Below are 23,435 nucleotides of genomic sequence, written 5' to 3'. Positions count from 1 at the left end.
CAGTCGTGTAAACTTGTCAACATTCGCTTACTAACTAAATTAACAAGCATGGTGTCGCGCACGTGCAAGCAAACATGAACACATCTCACTCGATGAACGCGCACACTCTCTGTCAGAACGCTGGAGTGACGAAGCGCGGCAGCAGCAGTGAGCGTATTGACCTTCGTGCTGCCTCTCGCTTCAGCGTAAACCAAGTGGCGAAAACACAGCACACACGAAGCTATCAGCACTCGGTGCACTGTGTCCCCATCGCACATAGCTTTCAAGATTGGGCCCACGTGCCATACACAGCTGCCGCCAGCGTAGAACACCCCCCCCCCCCACGGAAGACAGCACGCTTCCTCCCCACTTTCCTCATTTGCACGTGAGATTGAGCTCATCCGCTCACCCTAGCAAGCTTTCACTCGCACATACAGCATAAGGCACACGGTGACAATGTTATCACCCTTTGACTTTATACAGAATATCACGGCAACGGCAGAAATGTGCCTGGAGTGTCCCTATAATTGCTATCACAATAAAATGTACGTTCATAACAGGAAAATAAACACTAACAATAATGCTAATGCAAAATACCTACATACACTGCCAATAATCAATCTGACAAACATGAAATACAAGCAATGTATCGCAAGTGCACCCTATATAAAGCAAAGCATATTCATATGCATTATAAGGAAAGAAAGTTAGCTTAACTGGATAAAGTGAATGTCAACGTTCTTGCTAGTAATAACACATTTTTTGTTTCTTAAGGTTGTTACACTGGTGTCAAAGTTTAAATTTGTATTAAGTTTATTGATAAGTAACCTTATTTGCTATGTCATGTTATGCTCCGGCTTTTGTGTTCTTTTGTCTTTCAACTCGTTGTGCATGTAATCATGTATGAACTTTGTTTACATCATAATACACACTGAAATCCACAGAAAAAGCATTATAACTAACTTGTTAGACAAAACGCTAACTTAACTACATCAGTCACAAATATTGGAAGAGGGGCTCCACTGTTAGTACTAAAGTTTCTTAGTAGAGTGCCATGTCATGCAGTTTTATGCAACTCTCTTTGCTGATTTAAAATTACAATTGCTCTTTCATTTAATAGAATCAAACACCCTGTTCGATTCTGTTAATACAAAATGCATCCTTCAATAATCTCATGACACATTCTATGGTTGGTTTGTCTTTTTAAAATTTGTGCATCATGATTAACCCTTTAACTGGTAGCTCAACAATATTGTTGACCTAACAAAAGCATCCGCAAAAACTAGACAAATCCAAATATTAGTCTGTGCCTTTCAATTTATCTTTATTTATGTACCAGCTCAACAGTGGTATTCGCTAAGATGTTGAACTAAAGCAGCAGCAGATGTATTGGTCCCAAAACCTGAAGGCTTCGTTATTATCTTCTTAGTGCACGTGGGGTCATATTCTTGCCAATGTGAATTTTTTTTCCTTTTTAAGCAAGCTCTTATTTCTTAACTCCATAAATGTGCATCTCAAGAACACACATAGACCTTGCCATAGCAAGTGCCAGAGACCAGTTTTGGACCATACATTTACCTTTCACCACCTGGTCAACAATAATTTTGACCTGCTGTATGTATCGCGCTTAGTTTTTAGAGAAACCGTTTTAATATTTCAATTGGTATGTATTTGAGCCAAGCGAAGAACTAAAGCAATAAAACCACTCGAGGTCAATCTTTCTTATCTTGCCAGTTAAAAGGTTAAAGTTCGGCATATGTACTTATTCCCAACAGGCTCCTGTCTTCCACATGCACAATCATTATAGTTATCTGGTTGTGAAATGAGTAGAAGTATGGGCAAAAGTGATCTCTCATGGAGAAGTTCAGAACAACATCAAGCTTGTTGGCCTGAAACCTTTATATCTATGAAATTGACTTGCAAATAAGCTATAAACAGTAATTGAGTTTTGCATTAGACTAGCCAATGAAGGGCTTAAAATGAGAGAAAGGGAATAAAACTGCTTAGTTCTCCCAGAGCGTAACAAATAACAAATTCCCTTTTTGATGTTGTGCAAGTGGCAGTCACTCCAATGGCGATGATGCTCAAGGAATATTGATTGCAGTTAAATTCTAATGCTATCTGCTCTTGAAACATGATATAATGACTGAATTTAAAAAAAAATTATTGGTCTTCCGAAGACTAGTGCAGTTATGGTTTCATGAACATTACTTTCATCCTAAAAATGCCCTGAAGCACCTTCTGTACATGCAGTTGTGCTCGGTTGATGCAATATATGGCCATGACTCTTGACCATATGCACACTGAATTCACTTTACAAGTTAGTAATAAAGCTTATTCATCTCTGAAGCCAGAATCTTTTCCTTCTATTCTATTCTGCCACATATTCATTTCTTATGGGCCATCACAGTGAGTGGCCGATGCTGGCAGCAACGAAGGCCTGGCATCATGCCAGCCAATGATGAAGAGCAAAAAGAATGGAAATTGAAAGAAAATATGGCCACTGGGGTGTACTTCAGCACATTGTGCACTTATTGGTTACAGAATACTTACTGTAGGCCAATCTTAGCAGCATAATCGCTCATCAAACTGAGCAGAGAGAAGGGGACCACAAACATTAGCCCACTGCATGGTAGTGAGAAGGTAGAAGCATGGAAAAGGTAGCATGAAGAATGGTGATGCTTAACTTGTATATTGACTAAGGCAGAGTTTGATGGGGAAAGCAAGAGAGGAACATGTAGGCTTGCCTGTTACATTTGCATTCATAACCTGCAGGGTGGCATGACATTCTGAAGGTTCTAGAGAAGTGGCTTAGCCTAGTAAAAAAAAAAAAAAAAAAAACTATTCTTATTTACTGTGTTTGGGTTTGAGTTGCTCACGTTTCAACCAAATTTGCCATATGTAGTGTACAATGGTCTATGGATTATAGAGCCCCTTTTAATGAGTGGCTTTGCTTGTTGTTCAGGTGTGCAGCCACTTTCGACGGAGTCCTTCTATGGTGACAAGGGGGATGTGCCACTTTCAACGACAGACCAGCGGTTGCAGTCACTAGAGAAGCAGCTGAATATTGAGCTGAAAGTAAAGCAGGGTGCTGAAAACATGCTGCAGATGTACAGCTCCGGCCCTTCCAAGGACCGCAAGATGCTGGCCGAGGCACAGCAGATGCAAGCAGACTCAAAAGTCAAGATTGACTACATCCGCATGATGATGGCTCGACTGCGGCAGAACCAGGATAGCCATAATAAGGAAGCTGGTGAAGGCTGCTCAAACAACCACCTGGACAATACCACTGGAGGTAAATTTGTGTGTATGAATTGAAGGAAAAGCATTAGGCACGTAAAAAGGAGGTATTTTAATGTTAAAGGGCCACTAAAAAGAAAACTACTGTGAGCTGTATGAGTAAATTGTCCTTCCACAGTACTTAAAAAGCCATTCTTTGGGAGAACAGCCTTGGTAAGCCAGAAAAGATGCAAAAACGAAAGGCTTGTGGCAGTGGCAGTTCATTGTGATGTCATGGACTTCGATGGCATCTGCTCAGTCCTAGTGAATTTTTTGTTTGAAAGGAGGACTGCTTTGTATTCTAGAAGAGGCAAAGGCTGAACTTAAGATATATAGATAAAAGTACGAAAGGATTGACTTAAAGAAAAGGGAGGTTGGAGTATTATTGACAATTGCATAACGAAAGAAAAAAGAAAAACTAAGCAACTCAATGAACAATAACTAAGTGCTGTTGCCTATGCTTTTCAATTTGGCATATCGAATAGATTCTAAAGCTCCCTTTGAAACGTTCATGCCTATTGGTTGCAATATCTTGAACTTATGAATGAGGTACGATTCTCTATATTTTCTGTCTCGCGCAGAACAAAAATTTGACTGTAGTATGTAGAGTTTAAGTTCATCAAAGTTATGACCTGATTGGTTGAAATGCTCGGCGACGGCTTTGGGAAGCTTTTTAGCTGTGTCCGCGTGATGTCCGTTTAGCCTGATGTTCATTGATTGTCCCGTTTCACTGATATATTGCTTCTTACAGAAGGAACACTCAAGCATATAAATTACATCAGAGCTAGTGCAAGTAAAGCTAGTTTTCACTTCGTGTGTGTAGCCATTTGCGGTACTTATAATTTTAAGGTCACTTTGAAGGTGCTTGCAGGTTTTGCACCTGGGGCGAGAACATGCTTTTATAACGGGGGGAATGATGTTGGCTGACTTTTTAATGCACTGACATGTCTTTAAAGTTTTTGTTGCGGCGATAGGTAACCCTTGGTATATCCGGAAACGCTTTTCTCAGACGCTCGTTACTTGATAATATTGGGTGGTATTTTCGTAGGATGTTGTTTATGTTTGGGAGGGCGTTAGAATATTTTTTTATAAAGGCTGGTGGTCTATCAGATTCTAGTATAGGTTGTTTCTGAGCTAATGCCGACTGTCTCTCTAATCTTGACGCAACGTCATAAGCCTGGTCGAGAGGAATTTGTGGATGGTTTCGTTTCGCTAGCGTTACTTTAAGGTCATTTAGGTGGTGGATATAATCGTTTTCGTCGCTACAGATTCTTCTTATTCGTTTCGCTTGCCCGACAAAAAATCCTTGCTTGCAATGTCGCGGGTGATGACTGGTGTAGTCTAAGTACTGCTGGCTATCCGTAGGCTTCCGGTAAAGTGTTGTTCTCAGTTTTCCATTTTCTATGTAAACCGTCGTGTCGAGGAAGTTGATTTGTCTAGGAGAGTGGTGAGCAGTAAACTTGATACTCTGGTGAAAGCGGTTGAAATGGCTAATTAGGTCGGTTAGTGCGTTTGTGCCGTGTTCCCATATTATGAATGTGTCGTCAATGTAACGCAAGTAGGCGTGGGGTTTTAACGGGTATGATTTTATCAGGTTTGCTTCAAGCTGTCCCATGAAAATGTTGGCATACGTGGGAGCAAATAGTGTTCCCATGCTCGTGCCGAAAGTTTGTAGGTAGTGAATAGAATCGAATTTGAAATAGTTGAGCGTAAGAACTAACTCCAGAAGTGACAGGTAAACTTCGGGAGCGTGCGCTTGAGGATTGATTGCGAGGGACTTCGACACGGCTTCAATTCCTTCCCGCATGGGTATGTTAGTATAAAGAGCAGGAAACATCTAAAGTTACTAGAATAGCATGGTCGGAGAGAATTTGGTTAGCGTTAATTGAGTCGATAATTCGAAGAAACTGGGGCATATCTTGAACAAATGATGGTAGAGTGGTTGGGATGTTTGACAGATGGTGATTTAAGAATTTAGATAGTGACTCGGTGGGTGTGCTGTTATTTGATACAGCACACCCACCGGTGGGTGTGCTGGTGCAGCGGTGGGTGCAGCGGTGGGGGTGCAGCGGTGGTGTGCAGCGGTGGGTGTGCTGGAAATCCCAGGCCTGCCTGGGATTTCTGCTGTAAATATTTCTTCTACAGGAACCTTATGTATTTTAGGAAGGAGATAAAAACAGCCGGCTTCTTTGTTATTGGGCATCATGAAGCGATATTCAGACTGGATGATTAGTTACTGGGACAGCAGTTGCGCTATTGTACTTTGGACAAGGTTGCTGTAAACCGAAGTTGGGTTAGAGTCGAGTTTTGTGTAATGGGCGTGGTTGCTCAGTTGTCTGAAGGCTTCATTTTTGTACTTTTCTATTGGCCAGATTACGATACTGCCACCTTTGTCTGCGGGTTTTATGACAATATCCTTTCTTTCCGCGAGTTCTTTAAGAATTTTGTGTTCAGCGGTGGACAAATTTTTGCGCTTGCGGCAATGCCTCGTTGACTCTAGAATTTCCTTTGAGAGATTAGTTTTATGTATAGATCAAGGTCTGGGCACTGTTCGACTTCCGGTGTTCACGTGCTAGGGGGTCTCAGAGAGTCTTTATCACGTTTTCCTACGTTGACCTGTCTTTATCATGTTTTCCTACGTCGGGCCTCCTTGATGCGCATGCGTCTTGAAAACTCGGTTATTACTCTGTGGAGGTCATACTCAATTAATGCGTTGTTCGTGGGACAAAACATTAGACCATGTTTGAGGAGATTAACTTCATCGGGATTTAAGCTCTGTGATATGTCTACTACGTTGCTGCAGTGCTCTGGATGCTCGCTCATAGCACTATCGGTGGAGCTATGTGCTGTAGGGGTTATAGTATTCTTAGGTGGATCTGCAGCTCCAATACCTTTATGTTGGTATTTATCTGGTAGGTTTTCCTCCCTAGTTTCGGCGAATTGTTCAAGTTCTCTTTTTTTTTGGTTCAGATAAGTTTATGCTGTCAAGCTGATTAGTAATTATCGAAAGTTGTTCCCCGTAGTGTTCTTCGAGAATGTCAATTAAAGAGAGCGACGCATATTCTAGGACAGCATTCCACTTGAATAATAGCCTGGAGGGTAAAGAGCCAAGGGCACATCTAACCTTACTTCTAAGGCCTTTTGGGATTTTCCTGTGTTTTATGCAGCTAGCGTAGGGTTTTTAGGTGAAATCTGTAATTTGTCCGTTTGGCGGCGAGTTTGCGCGATTGGAGGAAAGAGCGAGATTTGTTGTTGTGTGTGGTCATTTTTATTACTTTTCATTTGATATCTAATTGCCGCATGACTGGCTGCTCGAGACACTTTTATGTAGAACATATTGAGCAACAGAAAGCTGTATCGGGAGTTTTTCATGTTGCGCTACAATTTTCTCATTGACAATATTCATCTAATTATAATATTTGAAAAGTTGATTAATTAAGACATTATATAAGTAGGCAAAATGCAAAAAATAATCTGAGTAGCTCCAACCGACAGCAAACAACATTACCTTGGTTAAGAAATTTGCTAATCTATCGAAGTATTTTAAGGATACAAATGGAAAGTACGTATCGAATGCAATGATTTCGGTAGTACAGTAGAACCCCGCTGATACGTTTTTCACGGGACCGTAAAAAAAAAAAAGCGTAAGAGCCGGGAAACAGGAAAATTGAGAAATGAGCGTAGTGTTGAACTGCACACAATATTTTAATTCTTTCGTGAGAAAGAAAGTCGTAGTTTCGCCCGACAGCCGAAGTATCGATTGCGATAGCAAATTAGTAGACAGCTATACAAAGTAAGAATAGTTTTATCGTCCGTACAAACGTGTAAACATTCGCTTATCAACTATATTAACAAGCATGGTGTCAGCGCCCACAGGCAAACATGAACACATCACACTCAATGCGCGCGGACACGCGCTGTCAAACGCTGGGGTGAGGAATTTAAGCACCGCTGCCGAAGCGAGCGAAGTGACCTTTATGCTGTTGTCTATCGCTTCAAAGCAAACTGAGCGCCAAGAACACACAGCACGCACAAAGCTACGAGCAGCCGACGCGCCTACACTGCATAGACTCTGCCCCCAACGCAGATCACTTTCAAGATACGGCGCCGCCGCGCAGTATGCAGTTGATGCCAGAGCACAACGCTGCCCGCTATCCCTCTCTCCCTCGCCGGTGCCTTGAGCGCAATGGAAGAAGGTGTGCTTCCTCCCTGCTTTTCTTTCTTTCGTGCGCGAAATTTAGACGTGGTCGTCGGCTCCCCTCGCACGCTTTCACTCGCACATACAGCATATGGCGCGCGGCGACGGCGTTATCGCCCTTGGACTTTATATTGAACATCTATGAGCCAACAATTTTAAGGCCACAACGTGTCATAGACATCATCTTTAGATAGCAAATATGGATCTCAAGGGCCATACTTTTGCTGACGGAAACCGAAATTACGTCATAAGTGTTGCCCCCGGCACTTTGGACGGCCAATGCCATCGTCAAGCAACCAAGCCAAGCGGCGCGGAATGGCAGTTCGCAAAGTATGATGCGGGAACGGTCCCACAGTTGCGACGTAACAGCTGGGTTACCAATTCATTGGGCAATGCATTTTACTTTATTCTATGGGAGCTGTGCCGGGACCGGCCGAAAACGACGTAACAGCCGGGGAAAAGCAGCACCCGGGAACGTAACGGCTGGGTTCTACTGTATTGTGTATCTCGGGCAATCCCTGCAGAGTCTTTATAATTCGTCGGCTACTCTATATCACCTTATATTAATGTGCATACATATGCTTTGTCTCTGGTCCCCTAACTGCACCCTCCCCTTATAGTTCTTACCGCCTTATAATCAAAGAAATACAGTAAATGAATAAATGCTGTCTTGCCAACAGGTGCCTGAAGGCATTACAGTGATGAGGGACACACATATAGTATAGAAGGCAAAACAGTGTATCCATCAGTTACTATGCAAAATGTCTATAGCATCCGTCCGTTAAGCATTGCTTGTCTTTGTATATTCAATAAGTGGTACTGTGTGTGGACTTACTGATCACTGATAGCAACCTCATCCTTCGCAGGCAAGATATCCGAGGTTATGTCACCTGTAGAGCTTCAGATAGAAGACCTCCGTCATCGGCTCAAGGTAGAGTGTGCTGTTGTGGAAGGAGCGAAGAATGTGCTCAAGCTATGTCAGGCTGCAGGAAAAGTCACTGATCGTAAAGTCTTCCAAGAGGTGAGTTGCATCAGCTTTCTCAATTTGCTAACCTAACTATGTCCACAGCTAGGGCCAAACAGCTACTAATGGTGTTGTTCTGGATACAAATCTGTTGCCACTGTTGTACTGTGCCCAGTATTGGCATTCTTCCTGTAGGGGCACTATGTTGCAAATGCATTAGACCAATTCTTTTTAAGACGAGAACATGGACAGACTTTATTCTATTTATCTCGCCAGATAATTTCATATTTTACGTTGTAACATGAAATAATTCAGAAGTTTTATTTTAAAGGGTGTCTATTTTAAGCGTTTGTGCGGAAATTCCAAAATAACCTGTTTTTATGACATGTGGCAACTTCTGTTCTCTTGAAAAATATTTCCATGTCAATTTATTGCAGCGGACCAGTGCAAGCTGGCTATTATCATTGGAGTGTACTAGGAGATGCGATTCTACGACCATTGAGATTGGTTCATGAAAATGCTACAAAATACTGGGACATGCTAGTACCATACTGATTCAGCTACTGCATATATTTTCCACCAGTTTGAGAGGATGTGTTGTGTTTGAATGAGTTCATTATCCATACAAAGACAGCCTGTACCTTGTGTAAGGACCTTTATGCAAGCACTCTTTGCTCCTAGGGAAACAACTGAATCAGTAGTTCAGAAGAACATTTTTGTGATGACATTTCAAAATTCGAGCTATGGCAGATAATTTGCTTGCCATGGTCCACGTGGCAGCTATTGTTGCTCTGTTGCTGTCATTGCTGTTGGTATCATTTGCTTGAAAGTTAGCTGGCTAAAACATTGCTGAAATGGCACACTTTAACCCATTAGGGACCACCGTACTTTAAAAAGTACAGTAGCATTTTCATTTGTAAATAATTAAAGAGTAAATATACTGTGTTCCTTAGTACGCCATTTTGCTAAGAACAGTCCTGCATTTTTTATCAAGCATATCATATGCTTCACAAAGCTGAGGTTTATGTGGAAGTTTTAGAAAGGAATGATGTAAACGATGAATGCATGACGTTCCATATACAATACATATTTATAGCGTCTCAAGAAAATGAATGTAGGTGTACTTTGTAAAGTACACTGGGCCTATGTGTATGCTAGAGGGGTGTGCTTGTTCTGGAAGCACACACGGTGGCTTTTTTACCATGATTTTTTGCTGACTATTCTTTAAATATATTTTCCTGACTAGAAACACTTCAGAGACCATCACAGGTAAAAATTATATTAAGGATTACATCAAGATTTCTATTATTCCTCCTGGTTCCTTTCTTGCTGCTGAGAAAGTTGACAACGCTCTTATCGTCACAGTCAATAAAATAGCGAGCCGTGTTGCATTAGATGAATAAAAAGCCATTTGGATATCATATGAACATTATTTAAAACGGCAGATAATTTATGCAGGATTTTATTATATATTGGAAAATACGTGGGAGGAAACAAAACAACAAAGACGATCTATATTCCCGTGCCAATTGAGATGAGTTATGCAATAAAAGTAGAGCAGCCCGCATTGAGGAACCAGACGAAGATCCCATCTCTTGAAAGGTTCGAAAATTCTAACAAAAATGTTGCGGCCAAATCATATAACTTGATTGAAATGCAAGAAACGACTGTTATTGGAGGAGATGCCACCAGTCCGTTAAATGTTTCAGCTACCACTCAACCAAATGGGGGTTGAATGCTTTCGTCTTGAAAACCTGCATTCATCGTAAGATATCACGTGTAGGTCTGCGTCAATAATATATTTTCATCGCACGCGCCTCTGAAAGCAACACCAAAGTCCTTCACCATGAAATTATGCTACACACTTGAATAGTAAAAACACCTACCAACAAACAATATTGCCCGCTAAAATTCTCATTTTGCTACCAGAAGGTTATGAGGGCTTACGCAAAGTTTTACTCTTCGCCGTTGCAAGCCTTTTTGTTTTTTGAAGGTCCAAAATATAGCATTTACCACCATTTGGTAACCTACATCAGGTATTGCTCCCATAAAGGCCCAGCGTACTTTATAAAGTACTCTATTGTAGCGTTTCAAAGAATAAAGCGGCACTCATGAAACTTTCACAATGTAATTACAGTGTGAAAATATCACCTCACACAAGAAATCTGCAAAATGTAACGGGTAGATTTTTCTTGGTCCTTAATGGGTTAAGAACACCCATCGAACCATAGGGGCTTGTTGGCCAGGCCATGTGTCATTTACACACTGCATCATAGTGGCCTTTGCATGCTTCACATGTCCAGCTGGTGCTTTTCTGATATGCTGAAGCTTCTCTCTACCACGAAGTTGTGTTCTGCTTCAAAGAATTTCACTTTCTGTATTAGTGATGCCAAGCTTTTTAAGGAATTTTTGTTGCTTGATGCACCTGACATAACTTCCACAGCACTGTAGACAGCAGACAAATAAGACACTATTGGTCTACTCCAAATACATGTTGACTTTTATTTTGCCATACTCTTAATTAAAAGGGCTTAATTAAAGGTTTAGCGCTACCCGTGCAACCATGAACAGCTACCAACTCGCCCAGTTTACTATTCGTCTCTTTAAAAAAAATATGCAGTAAACGTTGCACGTAGTTAGAAGAAAGCACTGTTTCGTGACTTTGTGTTCTCTGTTTATCAGTCTAAAATAGTAAGCTATCTGTTTATTACTTTTGTAACTGTTAGCTTTCACATTTCATCTCATGTTAGCATTTTATTTTCTAATGTTTATGAAAATGCTGTTCCATGAATTTATCAGTGTGCTTCTCTGGAATACAGCAAACTCTTGAGCCTTTCGTTACTGTTCTCCTCACAGGCACAGAACAGTTTAGTTGAATCCAGTGAGAAGCTTGATTTGGTTCGCCGGTCACTGGAACTGAAGCGTGCAGAACTGTCACCAGGCAGTGCCAAGTGGCAATTGCTCAAGCGCGAGTTGGAATCTAGCCAGCTGGTAAACCCTTACTCGCCATCCATAGTGCCACATGGGCCCCGAACTGAGAAGCCAGGCTTGCCAGCATCTCCGCTAAGCCCATTGGCAGCCAGCCCGAGCGTTCCCCTCTCAAAGCCAGCTTCTGTCACGGGTCAGCTTCAAGTCAGGTGAGTCTCTTCAACTTTTCTTTGACACTGCCTATGGGTCAAAACTAATAACTTATTTCATGTATTGTTTTAAAGTCTGAAGTATCTGAACTGAAGAGTCTCTCTTCAGTTCAGATACGTGTCTTTTGCATTTGCAACAGACATGTCTATTGAGAATGCAAGATGAGGAACACATCTTCAGATGTGCCCTTGCATACCTGACAAGTCTCCTGAATTTGAAAGTTCTATGAAAACGGCTATGTGTTGCTTGCCAGTCTCGGTTCCAGCTTTGCTGCTGCTGCTGCTTATGTGCTGCATCTAACGCTAAAGCATCGTTAATAATGTAATAAATCCCACAAAAGGCATGTGCTCAAGGAAAGCTTCAAATTAATGTACTCCCCACCCCCCCCCCCCAGTTTCTTTTTTTTTTTTTTTACAAAGTATTTTTACTAAATTTAGTGCTTTCCTTTGTGATGAAGCTTTCTTTGATGGTGACTGTGAAGTGTGTTGCATATCTTGAAACTTGAAAGGGAGAAATTGTCATCTGCTCAACAATAGCACAACGCTTCAATGGAAACCCATATGGGTTTCTTAGAAAGAAAACCTTGCAGTTGAAGAAAAATTCGTCCTGGTCTGTGGATTGAACCCCAATGCCTTTGCGGGGGCGGTGGCTCTACCATCTGTGCTAACCAGGAGGATAGCAGATTGCAGAGCAAGGCTGAATTACAGTGTAGACCGCTTATAACGTAAGTCGTCGGAGTCTCGAATATCAGCACTATAAGCGGTACCGCACTACAACGAAAACGATTTCAAGCCCTGCACATATGCAAAACATGTAGACCAAGCATGTAGACACACTTTGTACTATCGCGCGCACATCGCGGTTACGTTTTCGCCCGTGAGCTGGCAAAAATGTAATCGCGATGTAGCCGGTGCTCTTCAAGCTCGACAGCTTTGCACCGAGTCAAACCAAAACAACGGTTTGCCGCAACCGCTGCGGAAAAAACCGTGACCGCTATCGACGCGATTATGAACGGCGACTTTGCGGTGCTGAAGGCATGCGCCCGACGCACGCACAGAGTCTGGACGAATTAACTACCATTCGCTGCAACAACTGCAGTTGAAACCGCGGTCGCTATCTGTGTGATCATCAATGGCGACTACGCAGTTTTTAGGCACGCAGCCGACGCGCGTACCGAGTAAAAACGAAACTATATACCGTATTTACTCGAATCTAGACCGACTCCGATTCTAAGCCGACCCCCCAAAAGTTTGAAGTCCGAAAAAAAAAAAAAACTTACCTCGAATGTAGGCCGAACGAAAAAGCGAGGACAGCATTCGCAAAATGAAACAGCATTTATTAAATTTGAACATGCCGAGCTCATTCTATGTCACCATCGCTGCTAGCCTCGTCGCTATCTTCCTTATTGCTGACATCTTCAAACAGTGCGCTATATTCAGTACCGTCCAGCGCATTAGAGATGCTGCATTTTTGGAAGGAGCGCACGTTGCGGCGCACGCAAAAACCATCTCCCGTGGCCCCCTCCAACGACAGACCGATGCTGAAGTTCCGCCCGATTTGAACGTTTGACGATGCCTCTACAGCTAGCACAACTACCGTATTTACTCGATTCTCACGCTTCCTCGATTGTAACGCGCGCCTGTTTTCCGTGAGGAAAAATTTGGAAAAATAGATTTTCTCCCGATGCACTGATGTTGCGATGAATAAAAAAAGTCGCAGTTTCGCCCGAAAGGCGATGCATCGAATGCGGTAGCAAATTAGTAGACCGCTATTAACAAGCACGGTGTCACGCGCGCTCAAGCAAACATGAACACACCTCGCTCGTTGACCGCGGAAACGAACTGTCAAAACGCTGGAGACGAAGCGCGCCTTCGTGCTAGCATGCCTCTCGCTTCAACGCGGCGAGAACGCGGCGCGCGGCGGACTTTACCAGTCGCAGATTGCTTTCAAGATAGGGCCAAGCCTGATCGTATCGCCGGAGTGGATCGTCGCAGATTACGTCCTGCTTCGGTCCACTGAAACCGTTCCGCATTGCTTTGCTGGTGAAAATCCTCTCCTGGGGCCGTATTCTGAAACGTTCGCCTAGGCGAAATTTCTTTTTTCGCTTTCAGGCGTGCGCCGATTGGCTGTTTTAGCAAAATTGGATGAGCTGATTGGGTGGTTGAGCCCGACGTCATTCAATTTTACTCAACGAGCCAATTAGCGCGCACGCTGATTTCGCCTAGGCGAACGTTTCAGAATACGGCCCCTGTTTGCGCCAGTCCCGCTCGCAAGTTTCGGATTCTCCCAACGCCCGTGATGCGGCCCGATTTCCGTCCGTCTCCGCACAGATGATCACTTTCCTTTTAAACGCGGCACCATGACGAACTCGGTACTTCATGCTGATAGATAGAGCAGACGCTGAGCACGTGAAGACAGATGGTAGACTATTGCCTAAGCACGTGTACTGCAGCACACAGAGGAAGCTTCCGCATGCTACGGTAGCTAGGCACGACGCGCGTGCGAGGCGGCCATTTTGAAATGCCGACGCAGATTTAGGGTTGTGTTGAAAGTGCGCGTTAGATTCGAGTAAATACAGTATTCGTTTAGAAAGCGGCACTATAGTGGCATCGCCCATTTGGTGCCATTACGATAACGCCACACCGCGCGCCGATGCTGCACCATACCGATACTACCGATACGACGCAGGTCAAAATGGCGACGTCGCTCGTGTACTTCAGCTGGCTACTGGCGCGGCTAGTAGCGGCTGCGATACTGACTTTTCTAGATGGCGCTAACTATGCACCATATTTATCAGTTTCAGTTAAAAACTGGCGCGTTTTTTAAAATCCTCGAATCTAAGCCGACCCTAGAGTTTCGTATGTGATTATTTGAAAAAAACTATCGGCCTAGATTCGAATAAATACGGTACTGTTCGCCGCAACCGCTGCGGAGAAAACTGCGGCCGCTATCGATGCGATCGTGGATGACGACTACGCAGTTACGAAAGCCCGCGGCCAACGCGGTGTTATGCACAGCGGTAAACGCAAGAATACAGGCTTTAAAGACACAAATAGGCTTGAAGCGTTCCGGCGATGCGGACTCCGCCGCTTCGTTTTGGTTGGACGCTAGCACCATTCTTGCTCTTTTGCGTCACACACTTGCGGCGCTCCTCGCTCACCGAGCTCCCAAAGTAGTCCGAATTAACCGATGTGCGGCCAAATAAGCCCGAATTAACAAGAGTTTGATTGCATTGAATAATGCATGCGCCGGCCGGGACTAGAGGACGAGTCGGAATTAACCTATTTTCTGAATTAACGAGGGTCGACTTAACAAGGTTTTACTGTAGCTCCAAACTAAATTTGCGGGACACTGCTTAAATTGACTGCGTCGCTGGCGCGATATATCTGCACTTCAGGACACGCATCACGACGGGCGCACAGAAACTGAAGCCGCGTTCAGTGCAAAATGCACCGCTGATAAGCAGCCGAGCAAAAGGTTTCTCCGTCACCTAGACAACCTATGCGCTCATTTTCTTCTGTTCGTTTGCTCCGCTACTCGTGCTCCTCCTCTGCATTGCCCTCGTTGATCTCCTCTCCCATCGGTGGGCACACCTTGTTGAGAAGCGTGCTCGCTGCCGCCCTTGTCGGCGAGATTTTCTCGTGGAAGCCGCATTATAACCGGTATTTCGTCTCACGCAGCTGCACTGTAAGCGGTATGCGTATACATGGAGTTCTATGGGAGGGTAAATGGGAGTGGGAAAAGGCCGCGTTGTAGCCAGTTCTGCACTACAAACGGTTACGTTATAAGTGGTCTATACTGTAATTGACAACTCGAAGCACAAGGACATTTGTTAATTCAGTCTCAATCTGCATTCCACTAGCCTCCTAGTTAATTTAGGTGATTGTGTGACTGCCCCACAAAGACGTAGGTCCTGAGTTTCAATTGATGCCTGGACCAGGAGGAATTTTTCTTCGACTGCAAAGCTTTCTTTCTGAGAAACCCATATGGGTTTCTTTTGTAGCTTTGCGCTAATATCGGATGGATGATAATTTTTCCATTTCTTGAATGTTCCTCCTCTTGTGCATTTCCACAGAACTGATTTGCCATATTTGTGCATACCGTATTTTTCCGCGTATAACCTGCCACTGCGTAAATCCCGCACCCCCAATTACAACAGCCTGAAGAAGAAATACACCTCCATTCCACCCTGTGAAAGTGGATGTGCAGCGAAGCTGGTGCGGACGTTATATAAGTACCACCACCCTAACTGACGTTAGACGACGTTACAGCGCCACCACCTTGAGCGGCCTACGTCATGCGCGCACGTACGTGTGCGGAAGTGTAGCATACATTCTCATTCCATCAGAAAATGTGTAAAGTACAACTTACACACAAGCTGCAGACATGATAGCTTTGGATTGTTGTTTGAATGCACGAGAAAACATAAATCTGTTATGCGGAAACTGAAAGACAAAGCCCTTTTCACGCTGCCGTTCGAGGTCTGTCTTAGTGTTCACGGTCATTAGGTGGCGGTACCGTTAGCACAGTGTACATCCTCATTCTTGTAGGACCTCCACCTAGCGCAAGTGCGTTATTGAAGTAATTGATTCTCAAAGTAAAATGTGTTAGAAAATTCGCAAAGTATGACTTACAACCTACAAACGGGATAGCATCAAATTGTAATTCGAATATCCGAGAAAACAAAATTCTGTTACGCGGAAACTTAAACACAAACCCCTTTCCCAGCTGCCGTTTTTTGGGGTGAGCATGCCAGCACAAGTCCCGACCAACTAGAGGCTAACAGCTTTGCTGTAAAAAGAAATGAAAAAAAGAATCCACGCATATAACTCGTGCAAATAACTGCATACAACAAGGCTAAAATCTTTGCAAAAACAGTCTCCATACGCGGATTACATGACTTGTCCTTGTCGTATCTTTGGCCTGCGGCTCTGTTCCCCCCCTCTTCGGCGATGCTGGTAGCGCTGGTTTCACTCGACAGGCGTGATCGCGGATGAAGCAGTCAGGTGATGTCGTGAATCGATCACTTCGCAGCTAGCATTCACACGACAGAGGATGACAGCACGGACGAAGCAGACATCGCATGATCAACGGCGACGGAGGAAATGTGACTGAGCTTAAAATCCCAACGGTGATTTGGCTCTCTGCCATATCGCAAAGCACTTTGCGCAGACTGAGGGAGTGTCGTGGAAACAGGTGACGTGTGATCACATGATACGCAATCTGCAAGCTGAAATTGCTATTTGCTGTGGGACCGCGTGCACTCTAAGCTCATTACTAAATGCAAAAATGGCAACCCGTAAAGAGAAGAATGGGCAACCATGAAGAAGGGGAGAGGGGAGCTTTAAAAACTCAGGGATAGGGAGGGGGTGGGGTTGCCTAGGAGATAATAAAACTTTGAATGGCAGTGTGTGCCGCACTGCTGTGAAACCACACCACAAGGCAGAATTCGCACATAACCCATACCCCAACTTTACTATTAACAAATTTTTGGTGCAGCTTATATGTGCAGAAATATGGTATCAGTCATAAAATAGCATGGGGTTTGCTCTGTGTGTTGTGCAGGCTGATGGGCTGTCAGGGCTTGCTGGAAGATGTTCCAGGTCGGCTGCCTCGAGCGCAAGTGGCAGGAATGGGAGCCGATTTACGCAGCAGCCTTGTTCGAGCCACAGGTCGAGGCTTCTCAGGGCGCAACTCTTCACGCTCTTACAGCATCAAAGAGGAAACTTCTAGTGAGTTACTGTAGAAGGCCCTTCCAATCGGAGGCAGACTTGTAACTTGAGTACCTTGTAAGAGTAGAGTGTGTGACTTCCAAATATAGGAAAATCTTGATAAATTAATGCCACAGGTGCACTAAAAGATCAAATACCTTGAAATATTGTCATTGATATTTGCAAGTTAGCGTCAAAAATTTAATTGAGCAAAAGAAATTGGCTTCATTGGCAAGAGAGATATTGCCTTGTGTGCATGAGATTTTTACGAATTCTTAAGTTCAAAGGTTGACAGGTAATCTGCCCTTGTAGACTAGCCATAGAGTGCTGCAGAATGTGCTTAAACGCAAGCTTACTTACAAGAAGTGATTGCAATAAAGTGTGTTGATGCCATCATGACAGCAGTTCTGAGGGAAAGTGCCCTTCATGGGAGCAGAGTTGGTACTTTTGCCAACTTGTAGCAGACTTTACTTTTTTTACAAATCTGCTCAGGGGAAGTATAGGTAATCGTTTGATTTTCCGAGGTGGGTAAGTATTCTAGGTTGTATGACTCTGCTGTCTATTCTTACTAAATTTTGTCCTTTCTTGCTTTACAACACATTTCTAACAGCTTCTAATTCTATTATCTTGTGTTGCATTGTATCTTGCCTGTATCGGGATGGTGATCCTTAAAGGGGCCCTGAAACACTCTTACAACTAATCGTAGAATAGCCTCGCTATCAAAGGGACTCTGTACCACACTTCTCTGAAGCCTCAAAACCGCCTTGAGACGAGTATTGTGCCTCTCAGGAATGTACAGTCAAACCTCAATATAACGAACCTCGATTTAACGAAATTCGCGATGTAACAAATTATTTTCATTTCCCGATCTTAGTAATTGAAAACCATGTTGTTTTTTTCCGCGATTTAACAAAATAATTTCGTGACACAGTTTTAACAAAGTTTTCAGCCATTTCAAGCATGTACTTGAGCCTGTATGGCTAACAAGTCTAGCAAGAAACCATAAAAATGTGTGAAGCACTCGCTCGCATTGTGACGGCAAGTTCATGTTCTTCGAGTGACATTTGTAAATGTTTGCCTGAGCGTGCATGACACCGATAAAGTTACGAACCTTACTTCGTGTAGTTGTCTGTTTGCTATTGCCATCAATCCGCCTTTCTGGTTAGTCTGCGACTTTTTTGCTTGGGAGCAATATCCATATCTTTTTACTTTTGTTTTTAATTTGTGGGTGCTGGCTGCGGGCACAAAGCGTAATGAGCCACGGCGTCCCAAGATTTATGCCGCCGCGCGACGCAACACATTCAAATCTCAGGTGCTGCGAGTCGTGTCGATGCATTGCTCTCGGCGCGATCTGCACTGCATGCGCTGGCGCTCATAACCGCACTATTATGGCCCGACCTTCTTGCGATTTGTTTAGTGCTTACTATCAAGATACTATCCACCAGGGATGCTCTGGGAATTTGTTTTTACAGCTGAAACATTAAAACCTTGAATAATTAAAATTTCCATTTTAACGAGATTTTTCGCTGCAAGTACAACTTCATTATATTGAGGTTTGAGTACTACTGAATTTTCATTTTTTTTTTTTCCCCAAGAAGACCTAGTATGAGCGTAGATACCACGAGTGCGATATTTATCTTTCTCATTCTCCTCAACGTCCTCCATTCCGAAAGAGTGGGGCAGCGCCAGTTGCTCTGCCTCACCTACGACGTTGCATCACCTAATTTCAATGTTGTGTTGCTTCTTTCAGCAGAAATCGACGGGCACTGTCAGCTGTTACATAGTAACATCGGTCATCACTTTGCTGTGCTACAGTGTACTAGATAGCTACATGCAGCTGTTTTTTCTCATACCAAGTGGCATGAGTAGCACATTGCCTTTCACACTTACGAGGCATATCGTAAAAGTAAGGGCCGTTTGGTCATTAAAAAATATATATATTCATTAGTGAACCTTTTTATATACCGTATTAGTTTCGTACAAACCTACTTCACTTTTACACATAATCACTGTTAACTTCTAAGCACTTTTCGTAACACTGCACCAGCTTCTTTAATCCCTCTGCTTAGAAGTTCGCCGCCTGGGAATTGAACCAGTTGACAACGGCGGTCTTGAGTTCCCCGTCGTCTTCAAACCATTGTCTACCAAGCCACTGTTTCATATGCAAGAGAGGAGGTGCAAGGTAGGGACTGTAGGGTGGGGGATCAAAAAGTTTCCAACCAAAATGTTAGATCTTCTCTTTAGTTGGGGCAGCGGTGTGAGCATGTGCATTATGGTGGACCATTCCGGAAGACAGTTTTTCGCGTCGTCGATATTTGATTGCACATCTCAGTTGAGCATTTCGCAATTCGCGTCAGCTGTAGTTGTACTACTTCCACGTTCCTTGAAATCAACCATAAGAACGCCTTTTTTGTCTCAGAAAATGGTAGCCATAATTTTCTGACTGGAGTAAGAAGATTGCTTATATATATATTTTTTTTTTGGCGAAGATGAATGGCGCCACTACATTGACTGTTGTTTTGTTTCTGCATTGGTCTAGGATATCCATGTCTCACTCGTAACAATGTGGAAAAACAAGTAAACTCCATCTTGTCGATAGAGGTCCAAGAACGCTCATCCACTTGACATTCTTTGCTCTTTGTGTTGGTCGGTAAGCATTTTCGGTACCCACCTTGCACACAATTTGTGATAGCTGAGCTTTTCCGTTACAATCGTGTAAATAGTGGTGTGTCCTGCAAAAGCAAATTGATCAGCCAGAACACTAATCTTCAATCAAATTGCAGTTCTTCGTCCACTTGTTAAAAGTCTCAGTCTTGTTAAAAGCATCAGTCTGGATGCTGGGCGTGCACACCCACCCTTCATCATGCACATTTGTGTGGCCATTTTTGAAGTCTCTACACCATTGTCTAACCTTTCCTTCACTCATTACTGTAAGTCCATAAACTAGGCACAACTCCCAATGAATTTGGCCAAGTGATGATCCTTTTTCTCACAAAAATCGAATCACGGCACACACTTTGCAACTGGCGCAAGCAACGCTTTTCAGACATTGTTGTCTGCATTCACCGACAAGCAGATGACTACTGAATCAAAGGAATCTTCAGTGCCTTCAGAAACAGTCAGCAGATGGCGCTGCATGTGTGCAACCGTTCCAACCTGCCAATATTTAAATATAAGCAAACGGCTCTTGCTTTTCGAATACGCCTTGTATCTCTACGGCAATTACACAATTTCGGAGGCTTGAACAAAGCGTCGACTTCGCTCGTGCGAGTAGGTCGGCAGCACCCACATTGGCTCGGTGATGGATGCCGCACTCCGGACTCGCATTGAAAGGATTCCTAATGTGACTAACCTTGAACGTGAGGCGGCGTGCCATGAAGGTGTGCCACTCTAAAAGCAGATGAGTTGTCCCACAGCTGGACCTAGTCCTAGTCGGATTTGGGAGGTTGGGACAGCTACCATCTCCAAGCCCCTGATTCATGTCACTGAAAGAGACCGATCAGAGCACACGGTTCCTGACATATCTCAACGATGAGAAGGCTTGTGGCGGCATCTTGCGGTGGGCACAGTATCTACGCTAGGCAGCAGACGCTGCTACATGAAGCTGTAGTCCACTTGCTATGTGCACGGCAGGGCTGGAGTGTGTGCTCGCGCTCATGTGCTCCAGTCTGGCCATGCTGTTTGGTGCAGACAACGGTGTAAGAAATACTTCAGGTGTTGACACTCCGCCCAATGGCGCGGACAGATCGTGTTCGCTGTAGCCACGCCCCTTCGGCCCCTGAGCTGCAGCGCCCCCCCACGCAGCTGCTGCCAGCGCATGTGCCACAGCTACACCGTCACGGCCACCTGGATTGGCACGCGTGGCGGGGTGATGCAGAGAAAGCCCGTCGCGGGGCCGCGCGTGCCGATCCAGGCCGCCGTGACACCATGGCTGTAGCACATGCGCCAGCCGCAGCTGCGTGGGGGGCGCTGCAGCTCAGGGGCCGATAGGGCGTGGCTACAGCGAATACGATCTGTCCGCGCTCTCCACCGCGGCGGTGGCGGCGAATGTCTACACCGTGGTGCAGACTGACTTTGTTCTGCTGGTATAGTAGACAAATCCTTGTTGCGCATTTTGAAGCATTATCAATAGCTCAATACAAAGTGGTGCCTAGAGCTGAATTCGCGAGGATTGAGTGAACGCTGGCGGGGGTGCGTCCATTGCGATGCGCAGCAAGCGTAGTGTACGTGTGGTCTGGGCATAAGTTTCGCATGGTTCGAGGCAAGTTGAGTGTTGGAAATTAACGGAAATTAGCGAGACCTGATGGGCTATAACACTGATAAGCAGTGCGGTCAAAATTGGTTCCCATATGGCTGGGTTCGGCCGAGTGTGAGCAGACGATAATCAGCTTCTTCCAGAAGTGCATAATCTCTATGAAAAATTTGAAACACAGATTTTCGCTTACTTCAGCCTGTTTAGTTAACTGCGTCAATAAATATGCACAGTAACCGTAGGAAGACGCGCAGTGATCCAAACAAGCTTCTTTTGACGTTAGCTATTGCCCGTCTGTGGGAATCTACGATATGACGACAAATGGCAGTTGCCGGCAGCTTCGAAACAAGTGAGGAGCAGGCCACTGTTTGAAAAGACAGTTTTAGAGAAAAAAGGTAACTGCGCTGCACTTGTGGCTTCTATGCATCGCGCACGACTGCAAAATTTGGCTGAGATTTTCACGGCAGCGTATACTATAACGCTTAATGTTTTGCACCAAGCCCAAGGGGTGGTTCAGGACCCCTTTAAAGAATGTCGTCTCATGAATAATCTGCCACAATAGCTTTTTGAATCCTTTAAGTACAAGCGGAGTTAGATACTTATCACACCAATACGTGGAGTTTCGTCGCCACTAGTGCACTGGAAGCTACACAGACGGGATGGCAAGGAGGCAAGGCCCTGCCCAGAAGTTGGGCATTTTCTTCTGTTTTTTTCTTTATGATGGTACTTCCAGTTAAGGTGTGCATGGCGGTCTTTTGATGCAAGATGGGTACTTCGGCCATCGATCTCTATCACATTGCCATGCACCTGTCACCTACAGAAACCAGTCGGAGCACACGGTTTTTGGAGTGTTACAGCAGTGAGAGATCTACGTTACACGGCACATAGTCTTCGAGATTAGATGCCATCTGCAACAGACACAGCTACGTGCAAACGTCGAATGTGTGCTATGTGCACGTCAGGGCTGTAGTGCATGTGTGTGCACTAGTGTGCTCCAGTCTGGCAGTGCTATGTGGTGTGGACCGGCTTTGCCTTGCACCAGCTGGACTGACAAATAGTAGCCAAATCCAGATAGCACATTTTGAAGCGCGATCAAGAGATGTCTTGATGGCATCTAGCAAGGAGTGAGTGAGCGCTGGCAAGCATATATGAGGTCTTGGCCTAAGTTTCACGTTAGCGAAATTTGATGGCTGCAACATCGATAAGCAATGTAGCCAAAGTCAGATTTTTACGTGGGTGGGCACGGTCGAGCATGAGAAACTTTTATCGAAATTCGAAACTTTGATTCTTGCTTACTTCATCCTGTTTCGTTCACTACATCAACTGTTATACATAATAACAGCAGAAAGAAGTGCCCTGATCCATGCCCCTAGATGTAAAGGGGCGGTCGCTGGCAGCACCAAAACTGGTGAGGAGAAGGCCTCTGTTTGAAAAGAGGGCGTTTGAAGAAAAGATAACTTCACACACCGCTTGCAAGCTCCATGCGCCACTCATGACTGCAAAATTTGGCTTAGATGTTCGCAGCAGTGTATGCTATCCGCATAATGTGTTGTTTCACCAAGCCCGAGAGGTGGTTCAGGGCCCCTTTAAAAACCACTTCTCAGCAACTGTGGTGTCGTGTTCACATGGTTATTGACATGTATTATTTGCAGATGAAATTATGGCTGTTTTAAAGCTTGACAATGTTCATGTGGGCCAGACCACTTACAAGCCGTGTAGTCAGCAAGCATGGGACCAGAGGTTCACTGTTACTCTCGATAGGGTAAGTTTACGCTCAATTTATATGGGGGGAGGGGAAGGGGCTTGTCCCACTTGTTTTGCTTAGGGCCTTGGAATAATGATGAAAAACAACTGTGTGAACACCCTTGCCTGACAAAGATGTTTAACCATGTCGACTGCCACTCCCGAGATAAC

At 44.3% G+C, this 23,435-nt stretch overlaps 1 protein-coding gene across 4 annotated transcripts in view; it reads left to right on the top strand.

The window, feature by feature from the left end:
- The window catches only part of LOC119434794 (serine/threonine-protein kinase N2-like), a 109,268-nt gene that overhangs the window by 11,663 nt on the left and 74,170 nt on the right, over positions 1–23,435 (top strand). For all 4 annotated transcript variants that reach the window (XM_049672173.1, XM_049672158.1, XM_049672161.1 and 1 more), the window contains 5 exons: positions 2,945–3,274; positions 8,323–8,477; positions 11,277–11,557; positions 17,124–17,290; positions 23,174–23,283. In XM_049672173.1, coding sequence (XP_049528130.1) covers positions 2,945–3,274; positions 8,323–8,477; positions 11,277–11,557; positions 17,124–17,290; positions 23,174–23,283 — 1,043 coding nt within the window. The remainder of the gene's footprint in view (positions 1–2,944; positions 3,275–8,322; positions 8,478–11,276; positions 11,558–17,123; positions 17,291–23,173; positions 23,284–23,435) is intronic.

This window comes from Dermacentor silvarum, chromosome 1 (genome assembly GCF_013339745.2).
Source record: "Dermacentor silvarum isolate Dsil-2018 chromosome 1, BIME_Dsil_1.4, whole genome shotgun sequence".
Classification (NCBI taxonomy): domain Eukaryota; kingdom Metazoa; phylum Arthropoda; class Arachnida; order Ixodida; family Ixodidae; genus Dermacentor; species Dermacentor silvarum.
Note: the sequence above shows the minus strand (reverse complement) of the source record. Positions and strands in the feature narration are given on the sequence as shown.